General features: G+C 40.9%; 1 protein-coding gene across 1 annotated transcript in view; it reads left to right on the forward strand.

Moving 5' to 3' along the window:
• Window positions 1-24,932, forward strand: part of PKHD1 (PKHD1 ciliary IPT domain containing fibrocystin/polyductin) — a gene marked incomplete at both ends in the record, with an annotated part of 264,384 nt that overhangs the window by 126,803 nt on the left and 112,649 nt on the right. The window contains 7 exons of the mRNA XM_080341064.1: window positions 3,772-3,884; window positions 5,083-5,182; window positions 6,461-6,595; window positions 10,331-10,466; window positions 12,316-12,562; window positions 23,489-23,666; window positions 24,157-24,352. Of these exons, the coding sequence (XP_080197190.1) occupies window positions 3,772-3,884; window positions 5,083-5,182; window positions 6,461-6,595; window positions 10,331-10,466; window positions 12,316-12,562; window positions 23,489-23,666; window positions 24,157-24,352 (1,105 nt within the window). The remainder of the gene's footprint in view (window positions 1-3,771; window positions 3,885-5,082; window positions 5,183-6,460; window positions 6,596-10,330; window positions 10,467-12,315; window positions 12,563-23,488; window positions 23,667-24,156; window positions 24,353-24,932) is intronic.

A 24,932-nucleotide genomic window follows, 5' to 3' on the forward strand; every position in this document is an offset into this window, starting at 1 on the left:
CGAATTTCAGCTCCACTAAACACAGAGTTTTGTTCTGTCGTGTACTGACTTACCCTGGAGCTGTCTGCTTGATCGCCAGTGGCTCAGCTTTTGAAAAGGTTTGCTGCAATTGTCTCTACGGGTACGTGTGAACTGACTGCGGTGGGTTTTCGGCACATTTGTTTAGCTCTCTCGGTTCGCGTGTCTTCCTAGATACGCCCAAAGCTGCGTCTGTGGCTGTGTACCCAAACATCAAGGTTAAGTCTGCTCTCTAAAGATGTGTTACTCAAGGCAGAATGGCAGATGGCCCTTGAAGGGTTGCTGATAAACCTCATTTTTGTCAGTCTCTCTGAGTGGGCTATTTGAGGCGTTGCAGCAGCGAAAGGAAAATATGAATTAGTTGCCTAGCTTAAAATTGTTATTAGCTGCACTGACTGGTCTATAATACCAAGCAGAGCTCAGCAGAAGACATGAAAGGACATGGATATTAAGAGAAAAGGTCATACTTCTTCCAAGCAAAACACCTGTGTCTCATGGACTTTTTCTTAGTGCAATAATAACCATCGAATGCAAGGGATGCTGGTCCAGCACATCATAATATTACAGAGTTTCAGCAAATTTATCTGAGCAAATGGCTCAAGAACTGGATATTGTTTTTTAGGTATTTATAATCTTAATTTAATACAGAGGTTTGAAGGATACGATATAAAACAATCATCTTCCCACTGCCTGGTTTCCAGGCTGTGATGCGGAACAGAAATTTCCCCATCTAGATTTTAATGTTAGGTGGCTGTCGGCTTTTGCGTGTGTTTGTTTTTTGTTTTCAGATCACCATCTTTCAGTTACTGGTTCTAAACTGGCAGGCTGCAATCTTTAAGGCCAGAATTACAGATTAGACAGAGACCTCCAAGCCTGTCCTGCGTTACGTCTTCTGTATGTGATGGGTTAAGCTGTCCACAGTGACTCCTACAATAATATTTTCATAACTAGTCCATTTACTTGGGAGCCTAAATTTGCATTGGTGACTGAAGAGTTTAAATTTCCTTGAAATTTCCTTCCTAAATGGTGTTGAAATTGAGACACAGCAGTCACTCAAAGCTGAGCCTATGAAGACATTCAGACACCCAGTTCCTACAGGTTTCATTTGATTTAAGATCTTAAGTACATTTATGAATCAGGTTGTTAGGTAAAATTTTATAATCATAGAATCATAGAATAGTTTGGGTTGGAAGGGATCTTCAAAGGTCATCACATTATCATACAGGATAAGTGAAAAATGACTATTACAAGGTTAGTTGTTTGGGTTTTTTTTTATAAAGTGTGGAAGCCCTGGCTATCAGTTTTTAGTGTAATAAGACGATTTCATTAGCAGACTGTTTTCTTGCCTTTTAGATGCTATTGGCATGAGGAACTGAATATGTCCCTCTTTTATATTGGCTCTTCTATGACTGAAATACATGTCTTATGCTCCTGGTTTTATTTTTGTGTGGAGGAAAAAAAAAAAAGAAAAAAAGAGTAATTTTTTATATTTTTCTCTTGGCTCTCTTGGGTCCAGTGGGTGATGCACCTTTTGTAGTAACTTCCTATTCATAACTGTTCAATGTCCATAAACCCCAGAGCCAGCATACAATGCTCATGTTTAACAGCATATAGAGTGTGTTTAAGAAATTCAACAAGCATCATCCCTTTCCTTCCTCGACATGTTGTTGAGGACTGAGAAACAGCTGAAATGAATGAACGGGGCGGAGATCAGCCTGTGTTTCCATGTCAGGGGAGTGACTGATGGTCACGCTGGTGATAAACGAATTTGTTTTCCAGTATCACCCAACCCAGCCATTCTCCATGGTACCAAAGAGGTGAGATGCATCTGTTTGGCATCAAATGTTTCTCACCACTTCATCCCTCCTGAAATATTTTTTAAAACCTTTTTTTAAGGTGAGCAGATGTTGAAGCAAACCCATTGCGGGTACCGCTCACATCCTGCCAGGTTCTGGAACAGGAGGAGTGATGCTGGACACATTCTTCAGAGCTTTAATGTCATCTTGAAGGTTTGAGTCTCAGCTATCTAAAAGAAATTCATGAAATATTTACATCAGTGGCGTTGTACGGTTAAGAGACACTTAAAACGTCAGCCACTTTATTTTACTGACTTGTGATGTGAATCTCCAGGTATTTGGTATGCTTGGGGAGGTAATTTCTCTCTGGAATTTTGGTTGCATGGACATTCGTAATATACTGACTTCCACAAAAAATTGATTTCCACACAAAATTTCCTGCTTGCCTAAAACCCCTGCCCTCCAGCCACTGAATAAATATGCAGGTTTTTTCCGTATGAATCATCTGTAGAATGCATGATTGGAGCAAGTAAAAGATCCTGGAAATAATGTGACTGGACTGCAGAGTATTTTGTTAAAGGAACATAGTCTGTGGCTGCACTTTTGGAAAAAGTGTCGGTTTTACTGGGAGATAAAGTGTTATTTTGGGTACCGACATCTCTTTGTTGCTTGGCACATGTCAGAGAAAGTGGCTGCAGGGAACACACTCGGACTTAACAGAAGCAAGTGATGGGTATATGGAGGATTTTACATCTAGGTCACCAGGGTCAGTTGTGGTTTGGACCATCAGGCACCAAAAACTCATTAGTGTTTTAACACCATCCAGTGACCTGTGAATGGTAGTGGCTGGTGTATCTCAGAGAACAAGTTTTTCTCATGGCTGCAAGTAAGCTCGTTTTAGACTCGCCTTAGAGATCTAGAGACCTCCAGAGAGCAATTAATCTCATCTAAGGATAGACCAGAAGATTTGTCCTCTGGACATCCCTATGCCTTATTTTTTTTTTTTTTTTCTTGGAAATGGAGCCTAGGTTTACCAGCTTGGATTTCAGCATAAAATTTTTGCACATCTAAGGTGAGAGGGATCATGCCCAGATGTGCATTGAAAATACCACTGTATGGACACTATCCAAAACCATTTGGCTTCTCTCCAAATGAAGCAGGTTAAGAGCAGGATTTTGCCCTACAGTAAAAAAGCTCCTAATCCACTGTAGATCCCCCCACACAACCCACTTGCTACAGACTCTGTAAGTACCAAACTCCCAATTTAAGGGCATGCTCATTTATTTTTCACTTCTTGCAATAGTACAGATAATGCAACTCCATTATTTCTTCATTAAGAGATATTAAGTGACAATAACTTACATGGTTATTCACTTACCCTGTTAAAAATAATCCAGAACAAATAATTTACCACAGGTTTGAGTAAGTTTGGTTGTTCAGCCACTGACATATCCTGAAGATGCAATTCTCTGTTTTCTCTTGACTTTTAGGGAGTCTCGTTTTTTTGTGCCAATGTTTTCTCTTTTGCCGTTTTTGCTTTGGAAGGTATGAGAAAGATACAGCTGAGAAGTAAATCAGTAAACTGAGTAGTTTGTGGTTTACTTTTATTTCGTGACGCTGTCTTCCTACTTAGAAGTTATTTTATAGCAGTAGCAAGTTTTCCACACACTTTTTTTCTTACGTACATTTTGAAGTATTATGGCAATACCATTTTTCTGTCATTTGTTTCTATTGCTTGGCCAACCCTTGTTGGCTGAATTGAGAACAGGTTTGGGTTTTTTTAAGGACAGAGTTAAAACAGGACTCAGAAACAAGGCACCAGCTTCTACCAGCCACACTTCCTAGAACCTGAATGGACTTCAGCTTGGATTTTAATTTCAGTTTTTGTCAAGTTTATTGGAATTGCCAGAAATCTGCAGTAATTCTTTTTTTCATAGTCACATATGTTTCTCTGCAGGGTAACACAGTGTGGGCTGCTGGTTACGGCTATTTCTTTCATCTCTCCCCCGAGGGACCATCCAAAATGCCTCTCCTGTCCTTCAGTGAGAACGTAGCTCATTCCTGCACAAGGTACTTGGGAATTTCTGGTTAGAGATTTTCCTTTGGTGCATGGTAGTGCTGACTATGATTGCAGTGGTGAACAGAAAAGGCTTTGCCCTTCCTTTCATTTTTTTTTTTTTTTTAATTATTCTTGTTTTGTTTTGTTTCTTTGGTCTTTTTTGCTTTTGTGGTTTTTTTGTGTGTGTGGGTAGGTTTTTTTGTTTGTTTTGTTTTGTTTTCCCCCAGTTTTGTACCCATTTAGGAGAGCGGTCTCAGCGTTACCAGTGATGTGGTTGGGGCTGTTTTTCAGGGTCTGATCATGAATGGTTTCCTTAGTAGTTTCAATATGGCCCTTTCTTCTTTGTTCATAAACCCAATTTATTAACTTGCAGCATTTCCCAGTGTTGTTAACAAGCTCCTCCAATTTATTCCCTTGTTTAAATGATCCTGATGTAGTTTCAGGTGCCACATTTAACACTTTTCCTCGTCAACCATTTAGCAGCAAAGCACTGAAGCATGAACTTGTGTTGAATTGAAAGTTTGTTTTTAATTATACCAGACATTTTGAGTAGAAGAGAATGGCATGCAGGAGAAAAGATATACAATTTGTTCCTTACACTCTTCCTTTAACATTTGTTCCTTACACTCTTCCTTTAACATCTCCTGCAGGCCACCATTAGAAACACTTTTATACAACCTGGAGTGGCATTTCTTACCTCCAGATGCTTTGTATTATAGCAGTATGAACACCCAAATATTAATGTTTGGCTTTTGAATAAGTAGATTGAAATGGAGACTAAGCACTTTGCAGTCCAATGGGATAAAGGTGCTTTAAGTATGTCAGACATTATATATAACAGTTGTTCTGTGGTATCCATGAATGACTATTCACTAGATCTTTTGCCTGTGTTTCCCTAGAATAGAAACAATAGTAAAAAATGATACTTTGCTCAAAGTCAGTGGACAGAGTCATCCGAATTTTGAGGATATCTGAATATTTATCTGAATTTAAAATCCCTGAGAAGATCAAACCAAGGGCAGCATACAGGAATGCTTACACTTGGAATGGACTCCAAGTTGGCTGAATCCAAGATCTAGAAAAGCCTCATAGAATCATAGAATAGTTTGGGTTGGAAGGGACCTTCAAAGCAAATGATGAATAGAAAAATCTGCTCACAAATACATGCAGTGTAAAAGAACAGTATCCTTTGCTTTCTTTCCTGAACAGGTATGGGTTGCTGGTGTACCCAGAATATTTGCCAGAAAACCCAAACAGACCTGTTCAGTTCAACAACTTCACAGCTTGGAGTAGCCAAGGTGGAGCACAGGTATGTTCACCTTTACAAATATATCACTTCTACACTTTTGTCATCTTTTAAGGCTGCAAATAGGCCACATTTACAGTAAAAGCTCTTGTACCTGCATGTCCATGTCCCTCAGCCTAATGCTCCTATATTGGTGATAAAGCCAAAACTAGAATTTGTGTGATGTGTCCTCGCCGATTTGGTGCAGAATCGATACTACTTTCATCAATAGCTGGTGTCCTCTGTAATCATCTATCATGTGCCACTATAATCATAGAACCGTAGAACAGTTTGGGTTGGAAGGGACCTTAAAGATCATCCAGTCTAACCCCACTGCCATGGGCAGAGAAAACTTCAACCAGATCATGCAGCCAAAAAAATCCTACCAGTGGATTTGAGCTACTTGTAAAGATTACAATTGGTAGAAGATCTGTTACCTTCATAGGGTTAAGGATTTCCATGGGAATTTTTTCATCCTTGTTAAAAATCTGAACTTTTTTTTGTTTGAATAGTGAGCTACTGTAGTTCATGACTACCTAATCTGATTAAAAAGGCCACACCACCCCTTAGCATCTGATACTTTCTTCCTATACTGGTGCTTAGAGGCTGTGATCCTCTTAACTCTTTGTCTGAGGACCTAAACAGATTGTATGTGTTTCTCTGTAAGGTATATTTTCTAGTCTAACCCATCCTATGGATCTTCTTTGAAGTTGTCAATTTTTTCAGGGTGTTTTTTTGTTTGTTTGTTTCTTTTCTTTCTTTCTTTTTTTTTTTTTTTTTTTTTCCTTTAGACCAGCACATTCTCTTATGTTCTACAGTTTTGTTTATGTGCTTTTCTCAGTTTAACTTGTAATTTTTTTGTATGGTATTGACCTAGCACAAATGAATAACTAAGTTTATTCTGATTCTTTCCATGGGCTCCCTCTAAGAAGAGTCTTCTTATTGTTCGGTGCATGTTTCTGCTACAAACATTAACTTCTTAACCATGCTATTATTTCCAGTAATAAACCCAAAAACATTCAATGCACTTTTACCCTGTCTATTATTTATGCATCAGTTCTGATTTTCTTTCATACTGCTCTTTTTTTTTTCTTTTAACATGAATATAAGTTGGCACAACGTACAGTTTCTAGTATTTAATTGAAAGCAGAAATTAGAAATTAAGGGGGGATTCCCAAATACTAAATATAGATTCAACACTTTAATGTGTTCTAGCACTTCCCCTTTCTACTATTTTCTAAACAAAGGGGTTATAAACCATTTTTTTTTTAATTATCATTTCTTTGTTACGCTTTTATATAGATATTTAGAAGCAGCAACATTGAACTCCAAAATTTCCAGATTTATGCTTGCAAAGACTTTGGCATTGACATCACAGAAAGCCTGGGAAACACTTCTATAGCTAATAGTGTTTTAATTGGACACACTGGACAGAAGGTAAGCACTGCAAGAATTATTTCAATGTCTCTTGAGTTGCACAGCATCACTTCAAATAAGAATTTGGAGAAATAAGAAAGCAGATTTGGTGACAAAGCAGAGAAAACTGGAGCATTAGTACAGCTCTCCCAGCTTGCTGGAAACAAGGATTTTGTTGCTCTTGTTAGCAGCGGCATCATTGTTAGCAGTGGATCCTGCATCATTTTTCAGACTCTTCACTTATACCAGCTGATGGTAGAGCCACATCAGCATCAGTTGTTGAGAAACAGCATTCCGATTGCATTCTGTAAGAAAATTCAGCTTTTTTTCCAAACATCTTTTTAGTTCAATATGGAAATTTTAAAGATTTTTTTTTTAAACAAATTTGAAACAAAGACTCTGATTTTTCTATTTGAATGTGGAACTGTTCAAAGTTTTTGTATTATAATGCATACTTGTGGTTATTTTCTTTGGAAGATTGACATGATCTCAGAAAACTCTTGCAGTCTCACAGAACTTGAATTATTGAAAGAAATCAGATTTTTTGTTTAAAAAAAGCTTTTCTAGTATAAATTCATATATAACTTTTGCTGTAAGAAACAGACACCGTTTAACAATATACAACTGGGTTTAGTTTAGTGATTAAAGAACAACGAGTGGGAACAACAGATTTGATTTCTGTCTGAGTTAACGTTTTGGTTTCCTCTGCTGTCTCAGAGCATCATTGGTCCACCTGGAGCACAGGGTGCTGCTTATTTACTTAAGAATGAAAAATGGCATCAAAATGTAACACTTTTATTTATCCAATAAATATGATCTTCTTCCATCATTTCTGTAGGCAGCTGGACAAAGTCCTTTGGGCACTACCAGGTTGTTAACAGATTAGTAACGTGGATAACAAAGGAATTTTAGTTACAACTGGCCATAGCTGCTTGTTCAGGATTTTTGAGGCTTTTTTTTTTGCTTTGCTCAGTTTTCTACTGTTGTTTGTGAAATTAATTTTCTCTCTGACTGGTAGAAAAAGAGTTTTAAATGAGTTTTTTTTTAGAACTTGCAGAAAGAGACCTCTGTAGAAAACACATTGCAAGTCGGTAGCTCAGATATAATCCCAGCCTCACTAGTCCAACCTTGCAGCATCCCAATGACACAATGCATTTCTCTTGGACACCAAAGGGTGGATGTCTTTGTTTTTAGTTTGCAGGATCCATGGAAAGACTCCGATGTTGCACTTGTTAAGAGATTTAGAGGCGCTCAGCTGTGCCTTGTTTCTTGCAGTACCCCAGGGGGGTGATTATCTTTGATTATCTCATGATAAGAGCCTCCTTGTCATAATTTACATCTTAATTTATGTAATTCTCCCTTTAATAATGATGTCTCTTTAATATCAATTAAAACTTTATGACATTAATTTAATGGGAACCCTGGATATTCTCTCTCCTAGCCCTTCCAGTTTTTCAAAGAGGTGCTTAAAAACAAGATTGTTTTCTGGAAATATCAGCACATAATAAAATTTGATCTTTGATCAATTAAAACATTAGTGGCAGGGCTAAATCCAGGGCCTATAAAACCCAAGGGAAAGACTTTCATTAGTTTCCTAGATATTCAGCAAACCTCTTCCATACTTTCATAAAAAACCTCATTGCCTTTTTGGAGCTAGTTGGGGAAAAGCATTTCTTCCTGAAACAGCACATACGAGGGAGGAATTATTATCTCACACCCTTCTTCTACTTGCTATTTATTTAAATAAAATAAATTAAAAAAAAAAAAGAAAAAAAAGAGAGTAGTATGGAAGAAATGGAAAGTGTAAGTTAAAAGTTTCTGACTAATTTGCTACCAGAATTCTGGGGATTTCAGCTTAGCAGTGATTTGGAAGAAGATGGTCCAAGAACCAGAACCACAACCTCAGGTGTTTTGGCCTCAGACTAAAAGAGATGATGCAGATGCTCTGTCTTCAGGAGACAGAAGATAAGACCATCTCTTTGAAGTGATAAACTATTAAAGTCCATTTCATTCTAAATTTTCAACTAGAGAGAGTGTTTTCACAAAGGGTGTATTTCTCAATTGATTCTCTACTATGGCTTTTGAGAGTTGTTCTACAAAAGTATTTATTTATTAGTCTCAGAAATCACAGAATCCCAGAATGTCAGGGATCGGAAGGACCTTGAAAGCTCATCCAGTCCAATCCCCCCCCGCCGGAGCAGGAACACACAGATGAGGTTACACAGGAAGGTGTCCAGGAGGGTTTGGATGTCTGCAGAGAAGGAGACTCCACAACCTCCCTGGGCAGCCTGGTCCAGGCTCTGTCACCCTCACCAGGAAGAAGTTTCTTCTCAAATTTAAGTGGAACCTCTTGTGTTCCAGTTTGAACCCATTCCTCCTTGTCCTGTCACTGGTTGTCACTAAGAGGAGCCTGTCTCCATCCTCCTGACATTTACCCTTTATATAGCTGTAAACATTAATAAGGCCACCACTCAGTCTCCTCTTCGTCAAGCTCAAGAGTCCCAGCTCCCTCAGCCTTTCCTCACATGGGAGATGTTCCACTCCCTTCAGCATCTTTGTTGCCTTGAGCTGGAATCTCTCCAGCAGTTCCCTTTCCTGCTGGAACTGAGGGGCCACAACTGGACACAAGATTCCAGGTGTGGTCTCACCAGGGCAGAGCAGAGGGGCAGGAGAACCTCTCTGACCTACTGACCATCCCCCTTCTAATCCACCCCAGGTACCATTGGCTTCCTGGCCACAAGGGCCCAGTGCTGGCTCATGGTCATCCTGCTGTCCACCAGGACCCCCAGGTCCCTTTCCCCTACACTGCTCTCTAATGGGTCATTCCTCAACTTATACTGGAAGCAGGGGTTGTTCCTACCCAGATGCAAGACTCTACATTTGCCCTTGTTATATTTCATTAAACTTTTCCCCACCCAACTCTCCAGCCTGTCCAGGTCTCTGGATGGCAGCACAGCCTCTGGCATGTCAACCACTCCTCCCAGCTTGGTGTCATCAGCAAACTTGCTGATAGTGCACACAAACAGCATCACAATTTCCTACCAGCCCTTTTGCTCCCAGAGTACGCACTACGCACTATATCCTTGTTCCCAGCCTGTCTGCAAGATCAAATGGCACCTTCCCAGCATCATGGCCTACAATCACAAGAAAATCTAGTTTGTCCATTGTGTTTTTCACCACTTGTGTCTTTTTCTCGTCCTTTTCTCATCTTTTGTTTTCTCCTGTCTCTCACAGATATACTTATTGTTGTTCTGATTAACCCTGAAGTTAACCAGAGCTTCGAATATAACCTAGATTAAATGCTTCCTCCTAGTCAGTAGTCAGGCTTTTCTTACGATGTAAATTAAGACAATGAGCTTTGCAGACAACATAAGGTAAAGTGAAAAGGCTCAAAACCACATCTGCTCACTGTACCCTCCAGGTGGATTCTTTCTTCACAGAGAATGTGCAATTGCCCTTCCCTTCCAATGTCCAACTTCAACAAGTACGCAACAACTCTGACAAAGCAAACAAGGCAACCACTGCCCTGAATGCAATACTATCACATACTGCAGATGGTGAATTAAACAGATGTTACTTGTCAGAATTTGCAAAACAATAGCTTAGATCTGTCTTTCAAATAGCACATGCTGCCCCACAACCATGAGTGTGAGGGCAATCACACCCTATCGTCCCAGATGCTGCATCCTGGACTAGTTAGATTTGGAGATTCACATGATGACGTGTTTCCCAGCACTCTTCATTTCTTCATTGCAGGGTGGGATCTGTATGTCAGCAGGACTAAAAACTCCCAAGAGGTACCAACTCTTCATCTCCAACACAACTTTCAGGAATTTTGATGTGAACACTTGCACGGCAATCAGGACTTGTTCTGGCTGTTACCAAGGGCAAGGTGAGTCTGGTTTACTCCGATTTAGCAGGGTTTCCACAGCCCTAGGTTCCCTCCCATTCCAGATTCAGATCTTCAGAAGTTCATAGTCTCCACAGACAGCATTGATGGATATTCACAGAAAGGGTTGTCAAGCAGTGAAACAGGCTGCCCAGGGAAGTGGTTGAGTCACCAGCCCTAGAGTCATTTAGATGAGGTTCTTATTCTTAGGGACATGGTTTGGCGCCAGAGTTAGGTTAATGGTTGGACTTGATCATCCTGAGGGTTTCCTCTGACCAAAATGATTCTATGATTCTATATTTTGTTTGAATCTTGTAAAAAGCACTTTATAATGATGAAGAGTACTGACCCCAGTTTTTCATCTGTAGTCTTGTCACGATATTTGTATCAAGAGCTAGATTTTGCGGTATTTGCATACCTGCTTTGCTGAGGTTTCACACACTAAGTAGTTTTGAAAAGTGTCATTCTCTCTATTTCACTTCCTCAGCTGGGACAGAAAGATAATAACTCTTCTTCATTTACAGGGAGGTGAGACATGAGATGGCAATATCTAAATGCAAGATAAACACTATGTGTGGTGTGCAGCTCAGATGAATTGAGAAAATCCCTGAGCTGGGAATGTAGTAATGCATTTTGCTGACACTGCTGGCAAGCTGAATTTGACCCTTTAGCTGCTCTGCAATGGCTGAGGTTGCAGGTTCTCTCCAGAAAACCTTCCTTAGAAATAGCTTCATCCTTTAGTTGAAGCCACATACTGCACATGTTTTTAAGAAAAAGGTAGCCTCATTTTTGCACTGATTTAATTTTCTCTGTGGAATGAGTTTTTATACACTGATTTGTTACTGCCTCTTCCTTTTGGGAGGTACAGTTTCAAGAGCTATGATTTCTTTAACAGCTACAAAATATCTTGACAGAATTCTGCCAAGCTTCTACCTCAGGTCAGCCTAAACCTTAGGTGAATTAACCTAAGATTATGTGTAAACTAACCATCCTTTTGAGCTTCGAAGAGGGATCCAAAGGCTCTTTGAAGAATGTTCCAACTGCAATTACTTCTTAAATATATTTATATATAAATGTATACTGCCCTACAATAACATAACAAAGAAAAAGTCTTTAGGAGGTGAGATCAAAGGACCGGAGGAATGGTAAAATATAACTCAGAGAGGCTACAAATGACAAAATGATATTCAAATAATAACCAACTGTAGTGCATGAATGCTCCTGCCAAGGCTGACTTGTTATGACCTCTAAGGCAACGATTTTCTAAAACTCCTGTCAATATCTGCGTGTTCAAAAACTTCCTGTGCTTTAGCCCATGTGAAAATTCCTCCTTCTTGTAGTTACCTGAGTTACTTTTCAGACAGGTGCTGCACATGTGCACACAAGTGTATGTACACACAACACAAGTAGCCCTTATCTCTAAAGAATTTATCTTATAAACAAGGCAGAAAGGATCTATAGGAATCACTGTTTTGGGAATGGTAACTTTTGGTGATAGAACTTGTGAAGGAACATTTGGAGTCACTGAGGAGATGCTAGTGGGATCAGGAGCAGCACCTGGATCAAGGGAGTCTCTAACCACAGGTGCTGTCACAACAGGGGGCTGTACAGGTGAGACCTGGCCAGAGTATGGCAATGGCAATTCCTACAAACGTATTTATTTATTTATCCATCTAATTATTGATTTATTCATTAATTTATTTATTTTCCTGGATCTCTGCTTCTTGTTGGCTCAGCAAATATTTTCCCAAAGTGAAGGTGAAGCTAGTATCTTTTTTCCCTAGAGATGTCTCCAGGTCTACTGCTTGAAGAGGTCAGTCTCTGTTTCTGAAACATTTCTTGTTCCCCCCAGGTGGGTTTACAGTGAGAGCTGAACATCTGACCTTCATCAACTCACCTTTCCAAGTGTCCTTCCCCTTTCCTCACTCCGCCATCCTTGAGGATCTCGATGGTTCTATCACAGGGCAGAAGGGAAGTCGTCTCCTCCCTTCCACAGATATCCTTGCAGAATCTTGCACAGCCAGTGCCAACTTCAGCCAAGCTTCTGGTGGCAGTGTTTGTGGCAGCGATGTTGTTTTCCACCGTATGACTCTTTATTTGTAAGTAACTATTCAAATTCTGAGAAATCAGCATGGATGTTACTTGCTGTGTTTTATATGAGATTGCTGATGGGTTTGAACACTGTCCCAGGACTCCTGTCCCTCTGTTGGGTCCTAAATGAGGTCAAAAGCCTGACCACTGGCATGCATTAGTCTGTATTGTTGTCCACGAGGTCTCTGGCACTGTTTTTGTTCTGGCTGCTTGTTCTTGCCCAAATAGTTCTCAGGCATGGCTTGAGAGAGCACAAGGACTTAGATGTTGTCCCAAAGAGCATGCGTGGTCACCATGCAGACACTGTCAATGTGTCCCATTACAGCTGTTGGGAGCCCATGTCCTTGATTTGACCACCTATGGAGCGGTGTTTAGTGCCACTTAGGATGCCCTGTGATATTTCCTTTGGCTTGTCACTGTGGCAGAAGGACAAGGACCTCCTGGAGACACTCTGCCAGATCTGGTCTCTCACACCAAAGTTTTTAATTACATGGAGCATTTTAAGCAGCATGAGATACCTCTGTTGCTTTGATCTTCCTCTTAGGGGCTGGTCAGCTGAACTGCCCTTTGGGTTTCTATTGACTGTACACCTGTACATACTATGATGCTATAGTGACTGTGATGGTCATGCAAAGCATATTTAAATATCAGTAAACATATAGTTGTCTCAGTCCTAAACTGAATGATGACTTTAACAGCATGGTTTTGGCCCAAGACAGCTATCCCTCACCCAAGCAATTTGTGAATACAATTTAGAGGTCAATGCAACCCAAGGAACCATTTCCAGCAGGGCAGGTTAGATGTCCTCATGCTGTCTTGGAGGCTGAAGGAGTTTGACCGTATGGATATGGCCAGGCCATGTCAGAAGGCCTCAAGGCTTACATACTCCATGAGTGGATGAGATATTACCATGTCTTACCATGTAGGCTACACATCCTCCTTGCTGGTATCTCTTCACGCTTCCAGTAAATCATGTCTACTAAGTTTGTAACAGAACTCAATTTTTTTTTTTTTTTTTTTTTAGAGGGATAGAAAACAGCTTTTAGACTTCAGCCTCCTACTGTCACTGCCTCATATCCCACACTTGTAATAACCCAGCCCTGAGATGCAGCCAGGACTTAACCATCAGCTCTGATGGTTGTACAGTTCCCAAGTGTTGTCCCAGCCCACTTCTGTTGCTGTACGTTAAGCTGGACTTGTTCCTCAGCAAAGTATTGCCTCCACTTCTATTGCCCAGGAAGGACACTTGCAAGTTCCTTGTATAAAAATAAAGGGGGAGTGGAAAGGGTTTTGCAAAACTAAACACCACTCCTGCTTTTCTTCCCATCACCATCTTCCCTTCCCAGTCCCTTGTTCAACATTTCACTTTATTTTTGAAGTACAAGTCTGAACCATTATGAATTAAGAGTTTGGAATCCATCTGATTTAACAAAAAGGTTGCTAGGTAGAAGACAAAATACAACTGTGCTAGATATCTTACTGGACCAGTTAACCGTGGGGTCTTAGGCAAATCACTTGCCTTTCTAGCCTGTGTTTACTTCGACTATATGGACTACCAGCTCTTTGGTTTGACGCTCTGTGGGTGGATAGAGCTTGTCACAACATTGCCTGTAGTGGGATATGAGTCCTTTTGGATGCTGCCACAAAGTAAATGTCAATAATGGATGACAGCTAACATATTCAATACACCTCATTCCTCTTTACATCAAAAGATGGTTAAAGAGCAAGTACAAATGGGAGTTTATCTGCACAATTGCTGTTGAACTCTGGAAATGTTTGAGCCCTCACCTAAACCTTGTCTTTCCCAGTAAACGGATTAAGAGCTTCAGATTAGTCATATTGAAGGCTGGACACTTCTCAATCAACCTTTTATTTTGAGCAAGTTTTCTTCCTTTTCCTTCTTTATTATTCATCTACATGAGCTGGGAGTCAACTTAGATCAAAGATACTTGGCAGTTGGAGTAGCAGAGGCCAACTGTTATCTTGTCCTCTCAAGGACTACGTGCTTAACAGAGAAACTCAAGAGACCATGAGCAACCTCTCTGTGCTGCTTCCAGATCCTCTCTCCTGAGTAGCTCCCACCAGCCAAATCACCATCTCATTAAATTGAAAGACTGTCAGCCGGTCACCAAGTAAAAGTGGTGAGTCAGGGAGACTTAGGTCACAGAGACAGAACTCTAAAATGATGGAACTTGTAGAGGAACAGGATGGGGAATGAAAGGAGCTGGAGGGGATTAAGAATGAAAGCAAATCAATAAAATATTTGCAGCACGACCAAAGAATGAGGATGTGAGGGGAGAAGAAGAAAGGGTGAATTTTGTCCAGATGTATTTGAAGAGTGTTTGCAATAAAAGTGAATAGATTAGGATTAACACAACAAAACATGACTAGGTGCAATTGGCAGAGGTTAAGCAGAGATAGTAAAGATAGATGGGTGACAGGAAGAATTTCCAAGCAGTGCAATATCTTGGATTCATCTAATCTCAGTAAAAAAGATGAAAGTACTGTTGCTTGGCTTTCTTTACTTTCTGAAGAGCAAAGATTTTTAAATTGCTCTGGAAGAAATCCTTCTTTTGTGCTCTACCAAGCTACTTGTCAGGTCTCTAACTTGCTAGCTCCTAGTTGTACTTACCACTCATGGTAAGTCCTCGTAGTCAGTAAAACAGGGGTGCTATCAAAACAAGAGGTGAAAACCAGATTTCAAGCCTCTGAGCCCAAGGCTTGAGCACTGAACTCACATTTACTGATCATCAGGCCAAAGTGATAGCAGAAGAGCATCTTCATTTTGATGTATGAGGTGAACTTTTCAGGCAACAGCCTAAAACAGTCTCATCTCCTGTGCTCAATATCTGTCATGGTCCATTCTTTGTGTTCTTCGATAGAAACCATGGAGGGGCTTGAGATGGTGGGTTTTTGTTTCCCCTGAGTTTCTGCTACAAAAATCTTAAAGGCTGAGGTGAGCAATGGATTTTGAGATGGGAGTTCTGGTATGACAACCTTTATCCCAGCAACCTTAGGCTCATTCCATGATCCTGAAGGCAACTGACAAGGCTTGGCCATGGTTGTGTCATTGACATTCGTAGCCTCCAAAATATCAGGGGAGTTGCATCAGCGCCGCGTTTTAGGAAAGATCCTTAGGATAGGGCTGGTTGGCACAAGCTAAAATCATGTCTGGGACCATTTTAATTATTTAACAGTTACAATATGGGCAATTAAATGCAAGTGCATGCAAATTAACTCTTTATTTTTGTGTTGTTTAATTTACCAGAGTATATGTATTGGCACTTTTCCCAAAAAAAATTGTAAGTTTCGGGGGGAAAAAAAAAAAAAAAAGTATGAGAAACCCTAGGAACCCAGTTTTTTAGAGAAAACAAGTATCTTGAGCATTTCTTGACTCTCTGTCCTGAACTGCTTCACCAAACAACTTCCAGGGCAGTGAGGATCCATTTCCAAGCTTGTATTGCTGTAACAAAATCTTCTTCACAAAGTCCACTTGAAAGTTAAAATAATGCAGCACTTAAGCACCCTTTAAAGAGCGTTTTTATGTCTTTTAAAAATCTAATTGAAGCTTATAAAAGTCTTTATAAATTTATATGTGAGAAAGTTATTGAGTAGTCTGAAGAACAGCTTATGCGACGGCACAGCACAGCGTGGCCGCAGGCTAGATACGGCTGCTCCAAATGCCACTGCTACCCATATTATCATGAAAATATGACTCTCTATTAATATTAAAACAAATTTTCATTAAAAAATTGTCATAACATGATTAAGTGACTTTAAAAGTTTCTTCACATTATGCAGAATTTTTACAAGAGGAGAGCATTAGAATAATCGGCAGCCGGGCAGCACCTTGCGGCAAAGGGGACTCCAAACACTTTGTGGCTGAGCACACCAGAAGGAAATTTGCTTCTTATTTCCTTTTGTTTTCTTGTTGTTCCCTTTCATTTGCTTCCCCCTTCTCACTGCAGAAACCTGGGACTTGCTCAGCATCAGTCTTGTAGTTCAAGTCTTTTATTGCTTCCCTCCTCTTAGCCTGCTGCAGAGGAAAAGATTAACTTTCTTCTTTATAGCCTTAATTCCTAAATCTGGTCTAATATCCTCTCCTGTCGTGCATGCATTCAGTTGCTGCAAACCCAGCCGCTGCTGATGGGTTCGTGTGAAAAGAATAGCGTACCCCCTACCTCCATGTCTTTGAGTCTTGAAGAGAGTTCAAATGGTTACTCCAGTTTCGCTTTCCCTTTGGTATTTACTTACTTCAGATGAACACCCACCTGCTGCGAAACACCCTTGCAATCACACTTCTTCTCTCAATGTCTACATGCTCAGTTGCTCTCCGGTCATGTATTTTCCCTGTGTAACTTGACTGTATCCACACACGGGGCAGCTCACACCCTCGCTTGACCTCATAATTCAGACCTTTCAGGGCTTCTTTGGCATAAGGTGGAAGGCAAATATTAAACCATTGGTTGTTGGCTGTTCAGTTAGCCAACACATCAGCTGAACTTCAGTGATTCAACGCTTAACTGCGCTATATTTCTGACATCTGAGACATCCCACCAAAACAATGAAGATAAATTTGCTTCCCAGTGTAAGACACCTTTTCATTTACCATTCAGCCTGGGTTCAGATAATCCCAGAATCCCAGAATGTCAGGGGTTGGAAGGGACCTCAAAAGCTTATCCAGTCCAATCCCCCCACCAGAGCAGGAACACCCAGATGAGGTTACACAGGAAGGTGTCCAGGCGGGTTTGAATGTCTGCAGAGCAGGAGACTCCACAACCTCCCTGGGCAGCCTGGGCCAGGCTCTGCCACCCTCACTGGGAAGAGGTTTCTTCTCATATTTAAGTGGAACCTCTTGTGTTCCAGTTTGCACCCATTGCCCCTTGTCTTACCATTGGTTGTCACCGAGAAGAGCCTGGCTCCATCCTCATGACACTCACCCTTTCCATATTGTTAACTATGAATGAGATCACCCCTCAGTATCCTCTTCTCCAGCTCCAGAGCCCAGGCTCCCTTAGCCTTTCCTCACACGGGAGATGCTCCACTCCCTTCAGCATCTTCGTGGCTGTGCTGGACTCTCTCCAGCAGTTCCCCGTCCTTCTGGAACTGAGGAGCCCTCACCAGGGCAGGGTAGAGGGGCAGGAGAATCTCTCTGACCTACTGACCACCTCCTTTCTAATCCACCCCAGGTACCATTGGCCTTTGTGGCCACAAGGGCCCAGTGCTGGCTCATGGTCACCCTGCTGTCCCCCAGGACCCTCAGATCTCTTTCTCCTATGCTGCTCTCTAATAGGTCAATCCCCAACTTATACTGGCAGGAAAGCCACATCCTGCACAGGCTGATGAGTATGCAAGAGAAAGTGTTTCTCCAGGTCTGTCCCATCAGCTTGACCATTGCTTGGGGTGTTTCTGGTTACAGGGAGGTATATTTAGCACTGAGGCAGAATTTGCTAGTCCTGCACTTCGATTGCTTACAAGGAGAACTCTGACAATCTGGTTGTATGATTGTTGAGGGCTGGATGGATCCAAGCTAGATATGCCAGCTGGCATAACCAGTATATTATTAGCCTTAAAATTATATTAATGTGTCGAGGACTGCAAGTGAGCAATGGATGTGCAGTAAAACCATGCCCAGAGTACCTGCAGCCAGATTTTCAGATCTGCTTTGGATGCTTTAGATCTCTGCCTGACATGGGATGAGTGGAGTGACAAAGTGGTCCTCTGTAGATATTTCCTATGCTTGCACTATTTGAACTGCTTGCTTACCAGCCACTGTCCAGCTCAGAATTTGTATCTGGTTTTAGTTTTCCTTAAAATATCAACCTGCAAACTATAGGAGCTGGGGAACTGATGTAAGAACAGAGAGGGGTTTAGAAGCCAGGGGTACCAAACTCAAAAGCTACTTTGAATGAAACCATCTCAGCTTGTCGGTCACAACCCAATCTGGGAGGTCATCTCAGTTCTTTTTCCACTTCACATTCAGGAGACCTATCGCATAGTGTCTGCTCAGTATCTAGTTATTTTTGAGAAGACCCATACGTGCAAAAATGTGCTGATGGAAAGGGTTCATAATATAAGGCAGACGAATCATGTCTCTAAAGGAAGATGCACAAATTCACTTAAAACAGCTGAAAATTCTTAATTCTTGGCAACTAAAACAAAAATAACTGGTTTTGAGCCCGGCATTAAACCTGTAAAGAGTTTGGTAGGGCCATAATTTGGAATCAGCCTCTATTTGGCCAACAATAAATCAGGCTGTTGCTATAAACATCTGGTGTCCCGTTAGAAGTTCAATGGTATATTGTTTCCTGTTTTGGAGAGAGGTACTCATAAAGTATTATACACAAATGTATCAAAAAGAAAACATTTTGAGCTAAACACAGTGTCTGTCTTCATACACAAAGATACGGACTCAGGATAAGTAAGTTAATGGTAATCATAAACAGGAGAGTTAATATTTGTTCTACCTGATGTTATCGATTGGTTTAACAAATCCTTTGTGGCCCGTCTATGTTGAGCAGTTCTACACAATACACTTCAGCTAAATTACATCACAGTTTATACAATCACAACTGATAAATTGTGGCTCAGACTGTAAAGTCCTATCCAGTAATCCTGCTATATTTCTAAAGCAAATTGCTCCTTAATTGAAACCTGCTTCAATATAAAAATACAGGCTTTTCAGTGAGTCATCCTTTCTTTTTTTTTTTTTCCCCCTTTACACTTTGTAAAGGCTTCCAGCAGTTTAAAGTGAGGGTTAATTTTGCATTAAGACCGTTGCCTCCTAGTTTCTTTCAAATAAAGCCAGGGGAAGAAGAGGGGAAGGCTCTTTCCCCTGATAATGAAGCTCTCTGTGTTAATGATGCATTCAGGCTCCCTCGGATCCTCTGAATTAGAAATACTGGTGTGCGTGCTAGTCAGCTTCATTAACATTAAGGAGAGGTAGATTGGTGGCTATTTAGGGCACAGTGAAATCACTGGCTATTTAGGGCAAATGGAAATGGTGCTAATTGTGGCTGGTGATTCCATTAGTAAGGTACTTCCATTTTGGTGTGGGTTTGGCATAGAGGTGAAAATTAAACAAGCACACTGACATTCTTTCAAGGGGAATGTAGTGTCAGGCTCATTGTTGGCTTGTATCAGTTACCTCCTCTACAGACCTTGTCCTGAAGGGACCCTGAAGTTAGTTTTAGGCAGACAACAAGGTCCAAAACAGGGTTTTATTCCGTCAAAAAAAGTCTGGGAAAATGGGAAATGGGGTTTATACAATTAATTAGTACTCCAATAACATAAAATATAGATTTGGATATCAACTTGAGGAGATTATTTGGAGTACAACAAAATAAGAATAACGGGGATCCACAGCATGCGTACACGCACTCACAATAAACAACACCAGAGATGACCCTGACCCCAGGAAAAATACACCCACGTGTCTAGTGAGGAATTATATTAAGGATGCACACTTGCCTGAGTCTGGCAAGGAATTATTAAAGAAAATACATGTGCTTATATTTAAGCACGGAATAGACCAGCTGACCCAGCGAGGAAAGTAGATATATCTAGTAAGTTTTCTCTCACCAAAACGAGATGGCGAGGCTGTCCCAATAACAGAATCACAGAATCAATCACAGAATGTCAGGGGTTGGAAGGGACCTCAAAAGCTCATCCAGTCCAATCCCCCCGCCAGAGCAGGAACACCCAGATGAGGTTACACAGGAAGGTGTCCAGGCGGGTTTGAATGTTTACAGAGAAGGAGACTTCACAATCTCCCTGGGCAGCCTGGGACAGGCTCTGCCACCCTCACTGGGAAGAATTTTCTTCTCAAATTTAAGTGGAACCTCTTGTGTTCCAGTTTGAACCCACTGGCCCTTGTCCTACCATTGGTTGTAACCGAGAAGAGCCTGGCTCCATCCTCCTGACACTCACCCTTGGACTCTCTCCCCTGTCCTGTGGGAACTGAGGGGCCACAACTGGACACAATATTCCAGATGTGTTCTCACCAGGGCAGAGTAGAGGGGCTGGAGAACCTCTCTGACCTACTGACCACCTCCCTTCTAATCCACCCCAGGTACCATTGGCTTCCTGGCCACAAGGGCCCAGTGCTGGCTCATGCTCATCCTGCTGTCCCCAGGACCCCCAGGTCCCTTTCCCCTGCACTGCTCTCCAACAGGTCATTTCCCAGCTTACAGTGGAACCTGGGGTTGTTCCTGCCCAGGTTCAAGACTCTACACTTGCCCTTGTCATATTTCATTAAATTTTTCCCTGCCCAACTCTCCAGCCTGTCCAGGTCTCTGGATGGCAGCACAGCCTCTGGTGTGTCAGCCACTCCTCCCAGCTTGGTGTCTTCAGCAAACTTGCTGATAGTACACTCTATTCACTCGTCCAAATCATTGTTGAATATATTGAATAATACCAGCCCCAGCGCTGACCCTTGAGGCACTCCACCTGGGAGGTTTCCTTAGGCAGTGATCCCGCCTAAGGGGAGGCTTCTGACACACAGACCTGCAGCTTTGAGAAGACCACAAATGGTTCAGATTACCCAAATTTTTGTTTTGGTGAGCTGGCCCTCCATCAGGAGTGGGGTCTGTGCTTGTGGGTGGCAACACCTCAAGCAAGGTATGTAAAAGGCAAGGGCACAACATTCCAGGTCAAGGAAACCCCAGAGATTTAAGGCCATGACGATATCTCATGTTTCCTTTCTTTCCTGGGTCATGAACAAACTTCCAAGTGAAGGTCAGTGAATCCAGACTGTCATGATGCGAAAACATGGGAAGACTTCTTCCTCATAAAGACTTTCTGGCATTAAAAAAATGTCATTTTCAAACTAGAAATTCTCCATTGAAGATGTATTTCACTTCACTGTAGCCATGTGAAAGTTAGCTGTCTAGTTTAATATCTTTATCTGGGGTGTTTTTATAACCTCTCATCAAGACTGGTGTCCAACAGAGTTGGGTTCACATTTACATCACTAGTTAGTGAATTCGTATTCACATTTGCTAGCTAGTGGATCTACACAGCTAGTGTAGAATTGCCACCAAACTTGCTGACAGATCAGTCATGTGTCTTGTAGCCCTTGTATTCCTCCCTATACCTCTATATCCCTCCCTATACCCCTCTATCCCTCCCTATAGCCCTCTATCCCTCTGTATACCCCAGCAGAGTTTCTTCTCTGTCTTTAAAACTTCTTGGAAGTACTGGGGAGAAATCCCTGAGACAGGCGACTCGAGCTGTCTCATCAGACTTCTCCAGTGACAAAGAATGAAATGAATAGAGCAAACCCATGCAGATTTATGTTTTACAGAGGGTGGGGCTGAGTCTCCATCGCTTGCTGTGGTGTTGTGCACCTTTGTAAATCAATAAAGAGATTTCTGATGCACAGGAGAGTTTAATGTTTCATCTCATTTTGTGTGCTATGCTTCTGCTGCTAGAAATGTTTTCCTGAATACCTGTGCAGGTGCTGATAACTCTGGCAGTAATGTGCTTGTTGTCATTTACTTGCTTAATTAGCAGCCTAATATCCTGGTCCAGTTAATGCCTATAAAAGGAGGTTTATTAGTAGTACGAAAGCTGTTTAAGCCTTATAAACTCCTTCCAGTCAGCTTCATTGGTCTGCCAATATCTTCTGGTTGAGTGATTCTTTGCTGATTCACGCTTCTCTTTTCTGTTGCTGTTTCTCAGCTGAATGTTTCTAGGAAACCGGAAAGTCCTTTGACAAAGTGATAACCACCAGAAAAACAAACAAAAAAACTAAAACAAACAAACAAACAAAAAAAAGAACTGATTTAAAAAGACACACAAAAAAATCTGCAGGCAATCCTCCTCCAAGATGACTGCTATTGTAATTATGAGATATCTCCAAAGCAACAAGGGGAAAAACAACCAAAAATTGCAAGTACAGCCAGGCAAATTGCAGAACAACATGAGTTTTAACGTATGACCCAACCCTCCAGACTGGATAAGGCTTACTTACACAAGAGTAATCAGAAAACTCTATCAAATTTTGTGAAGATCAAGATCCTAAAAGTTGAACTTGAGGCTCATGAATGATATGCTGAGATTTCTAGTTGTAGAGCAATACTCCAATTTAGAAAAATTACTTTAGCTATGCTTAAAAGAGATCTTTATTGTTTGTTATTTTTGTTTGTTTGGTTGTTGTTTTTTTTGTTTTGTTTTGTTTTGTTTTGTTTTCAGGATTAATGTCAGCTCAAATTTCAAAGCTGACTACATGGACTCAAGGTGAATCTGCCAACTTGCCTTGATCTTGCAGCAACACTTGACTCATTTATAAATCTGCTGCATTCATCTTCATGGCAGAACCATGGCCCCAGGGTACCTGGCAAGCCAGCAAAGCTTCTCCTAAGCTGAGAACTAGATCTGCAGTCCTGGGAAGTGTATTCTGAGCAATTCCCCATGTATAATGTGAAGGATGCAAGAAACAGGAAAAAACTTAGGAGTTTCAGTTGTGCAGTTGCAACCTCAATTTCCTTATAAGCATGTCTAGTGCTGGCAGGGCCTTGATGAACCTTTTGACTGCTCAGATGTGAGTGAGTAACCAGAAAACTATCAAATTTCGTGAAGATGAAGATCCTAAAAGTTGAACCTGAGGCTCGTGAGTGTGGCAGATGGGGAAATAGCCAGACAGAATAGGAGTTGGTACCCTGGCTGTTGCCATTGCTCTGCTTTGGCACAAGATTTTCTCCTCTGTGCCTTTATTCCTCTACCCTTTGTCTCTCTCTTTTCACAGCATTTCAGAAAGAGATTGTTTCTTACCATATTTGTAAAGACCTACACAAATGTAGTCATATTCTGAGAGAGAAGCAGCATATACTACCGTAATTCAAACAAAAACAGAACTGTAAAAGTTGCAAAATGACAGAGTTCAGTGAAAAAATGTGATTATATATATATATATATTTTTTTTTTTCCTACAGAGAAGAGGCTCCAGACATTCCCTATAATTTAACTGTGACTGACAGTAGGAATAAGACAACCACAGTCAATTACGTCCCTGATACTTTATCAAATTTGTATGGTTGGATGGTTCTCCTCTTGGATAAAGAGACTTATGCATTGACATTTGACAACTCTTTGGTCAGCAAACAGCTCAAGGTAACACGGGAATTTTTTATAATTTCAAAATGATACTTGGAAAAGATAATCATGTTCTCATCTAACCGCATGAGCAGAGAGAGGAAAAAAGTAAATGCACTGAGAAAATCTCGGTAGATTTATAGGTAAGGCTTTGATATGATGACCTGGTTCCTGAATCTCTTAGTAGTAACTTGGAGCAGGAAGATAACTTTGGATGTGGTTCTTAAGGATCAACAAAATTTATACTACTGTAAGACATACCAAAGCATGGTTTTCAGAAGGCATTGTTCCTCTGTACCTTTTAAGGGTGATGAGGGGAGGTGATTTTGTCTGTGTTTGCCTTCATCTTCTGCTTAATTTTACATCTCTCTTCCGTGTTTCCAATACATAGTTTGCAAAATAATATATTGCATGTGAGAAGCACCATCTCCTTTATCTCTTCACATTGCACTCCATGGAGCAGTAATCACAGAGACAGAAATGTTCACTTTAGTTTCCTCTTCTCTAGTATTCAGTGACATTTAGCAACTTCGTGACTGGGAATTATTTGCTGGTGGAACACAAGGATCTTCCTGATCATCCTGAGGTTGCGGTGTCCTGTGGGACAAGTTCCGGACAATCACTTCAATCGCTGCCTTCATACGGTCATCATAAGAGCTGCGACTGGTATCTTGACAGCAGATTGAGGAAATTAACCTATTTGGGTAAGTGCAATATGAGGGATATAATGTACTTTTTAGTTCAAGAATGGTGATAGAGCTGATGCCTTTTTAATTTCAACCCCAAAACCACACAAAGTCTTAGAAACACAAGACTGTCTTTCATTGAGTGAGAAGTCCTTCAAAATCATCAGTCAAATAGGTCACACCAGGTTCATTTCTATGCAATCTATTCGATGCCTAATGTGCTGACAGAAGGAATGTATTATAAATAGTAGAGTTACGTGACATCAGTCAAATTTGAATTGGTGTTTTGGAGAGGAAAACACATTAAATTCCACTAATAATCTCTGTTGTGAGATGATCCCATATGACATTAATAAATTATCCTGTCTGTCTAGGCTGAGCCCACTGAAGGCAATTGGATTACTGAGCAAGGGTTTTTCCTGTAAACCTTCAAAGGTGTCATAGACCTTTAAAGTTGGCTTTGTACATTAGATCTAGAAGTGTGGTGGTCACTTTTTTAAGAATTTCAGGTATTTACTGATATTTATTGGGATTGTCAATACCCTGTTCTTTTAAATTTGGGACACTTCCTGCGATTCACGTTCTCAAGCAAATGATT

The sequence above is a fragment of the Nesoenas mayeri genome (assembly GCF_963082525.1).
Source record: "Nesoenas mayeri genome assembly, chromosome: 3".
NCBI lineage: Eukaryota > Metazoa > Chordata > Aves > Columbiformes > Columbidae > Nesoenas > Nesoenas mayeri.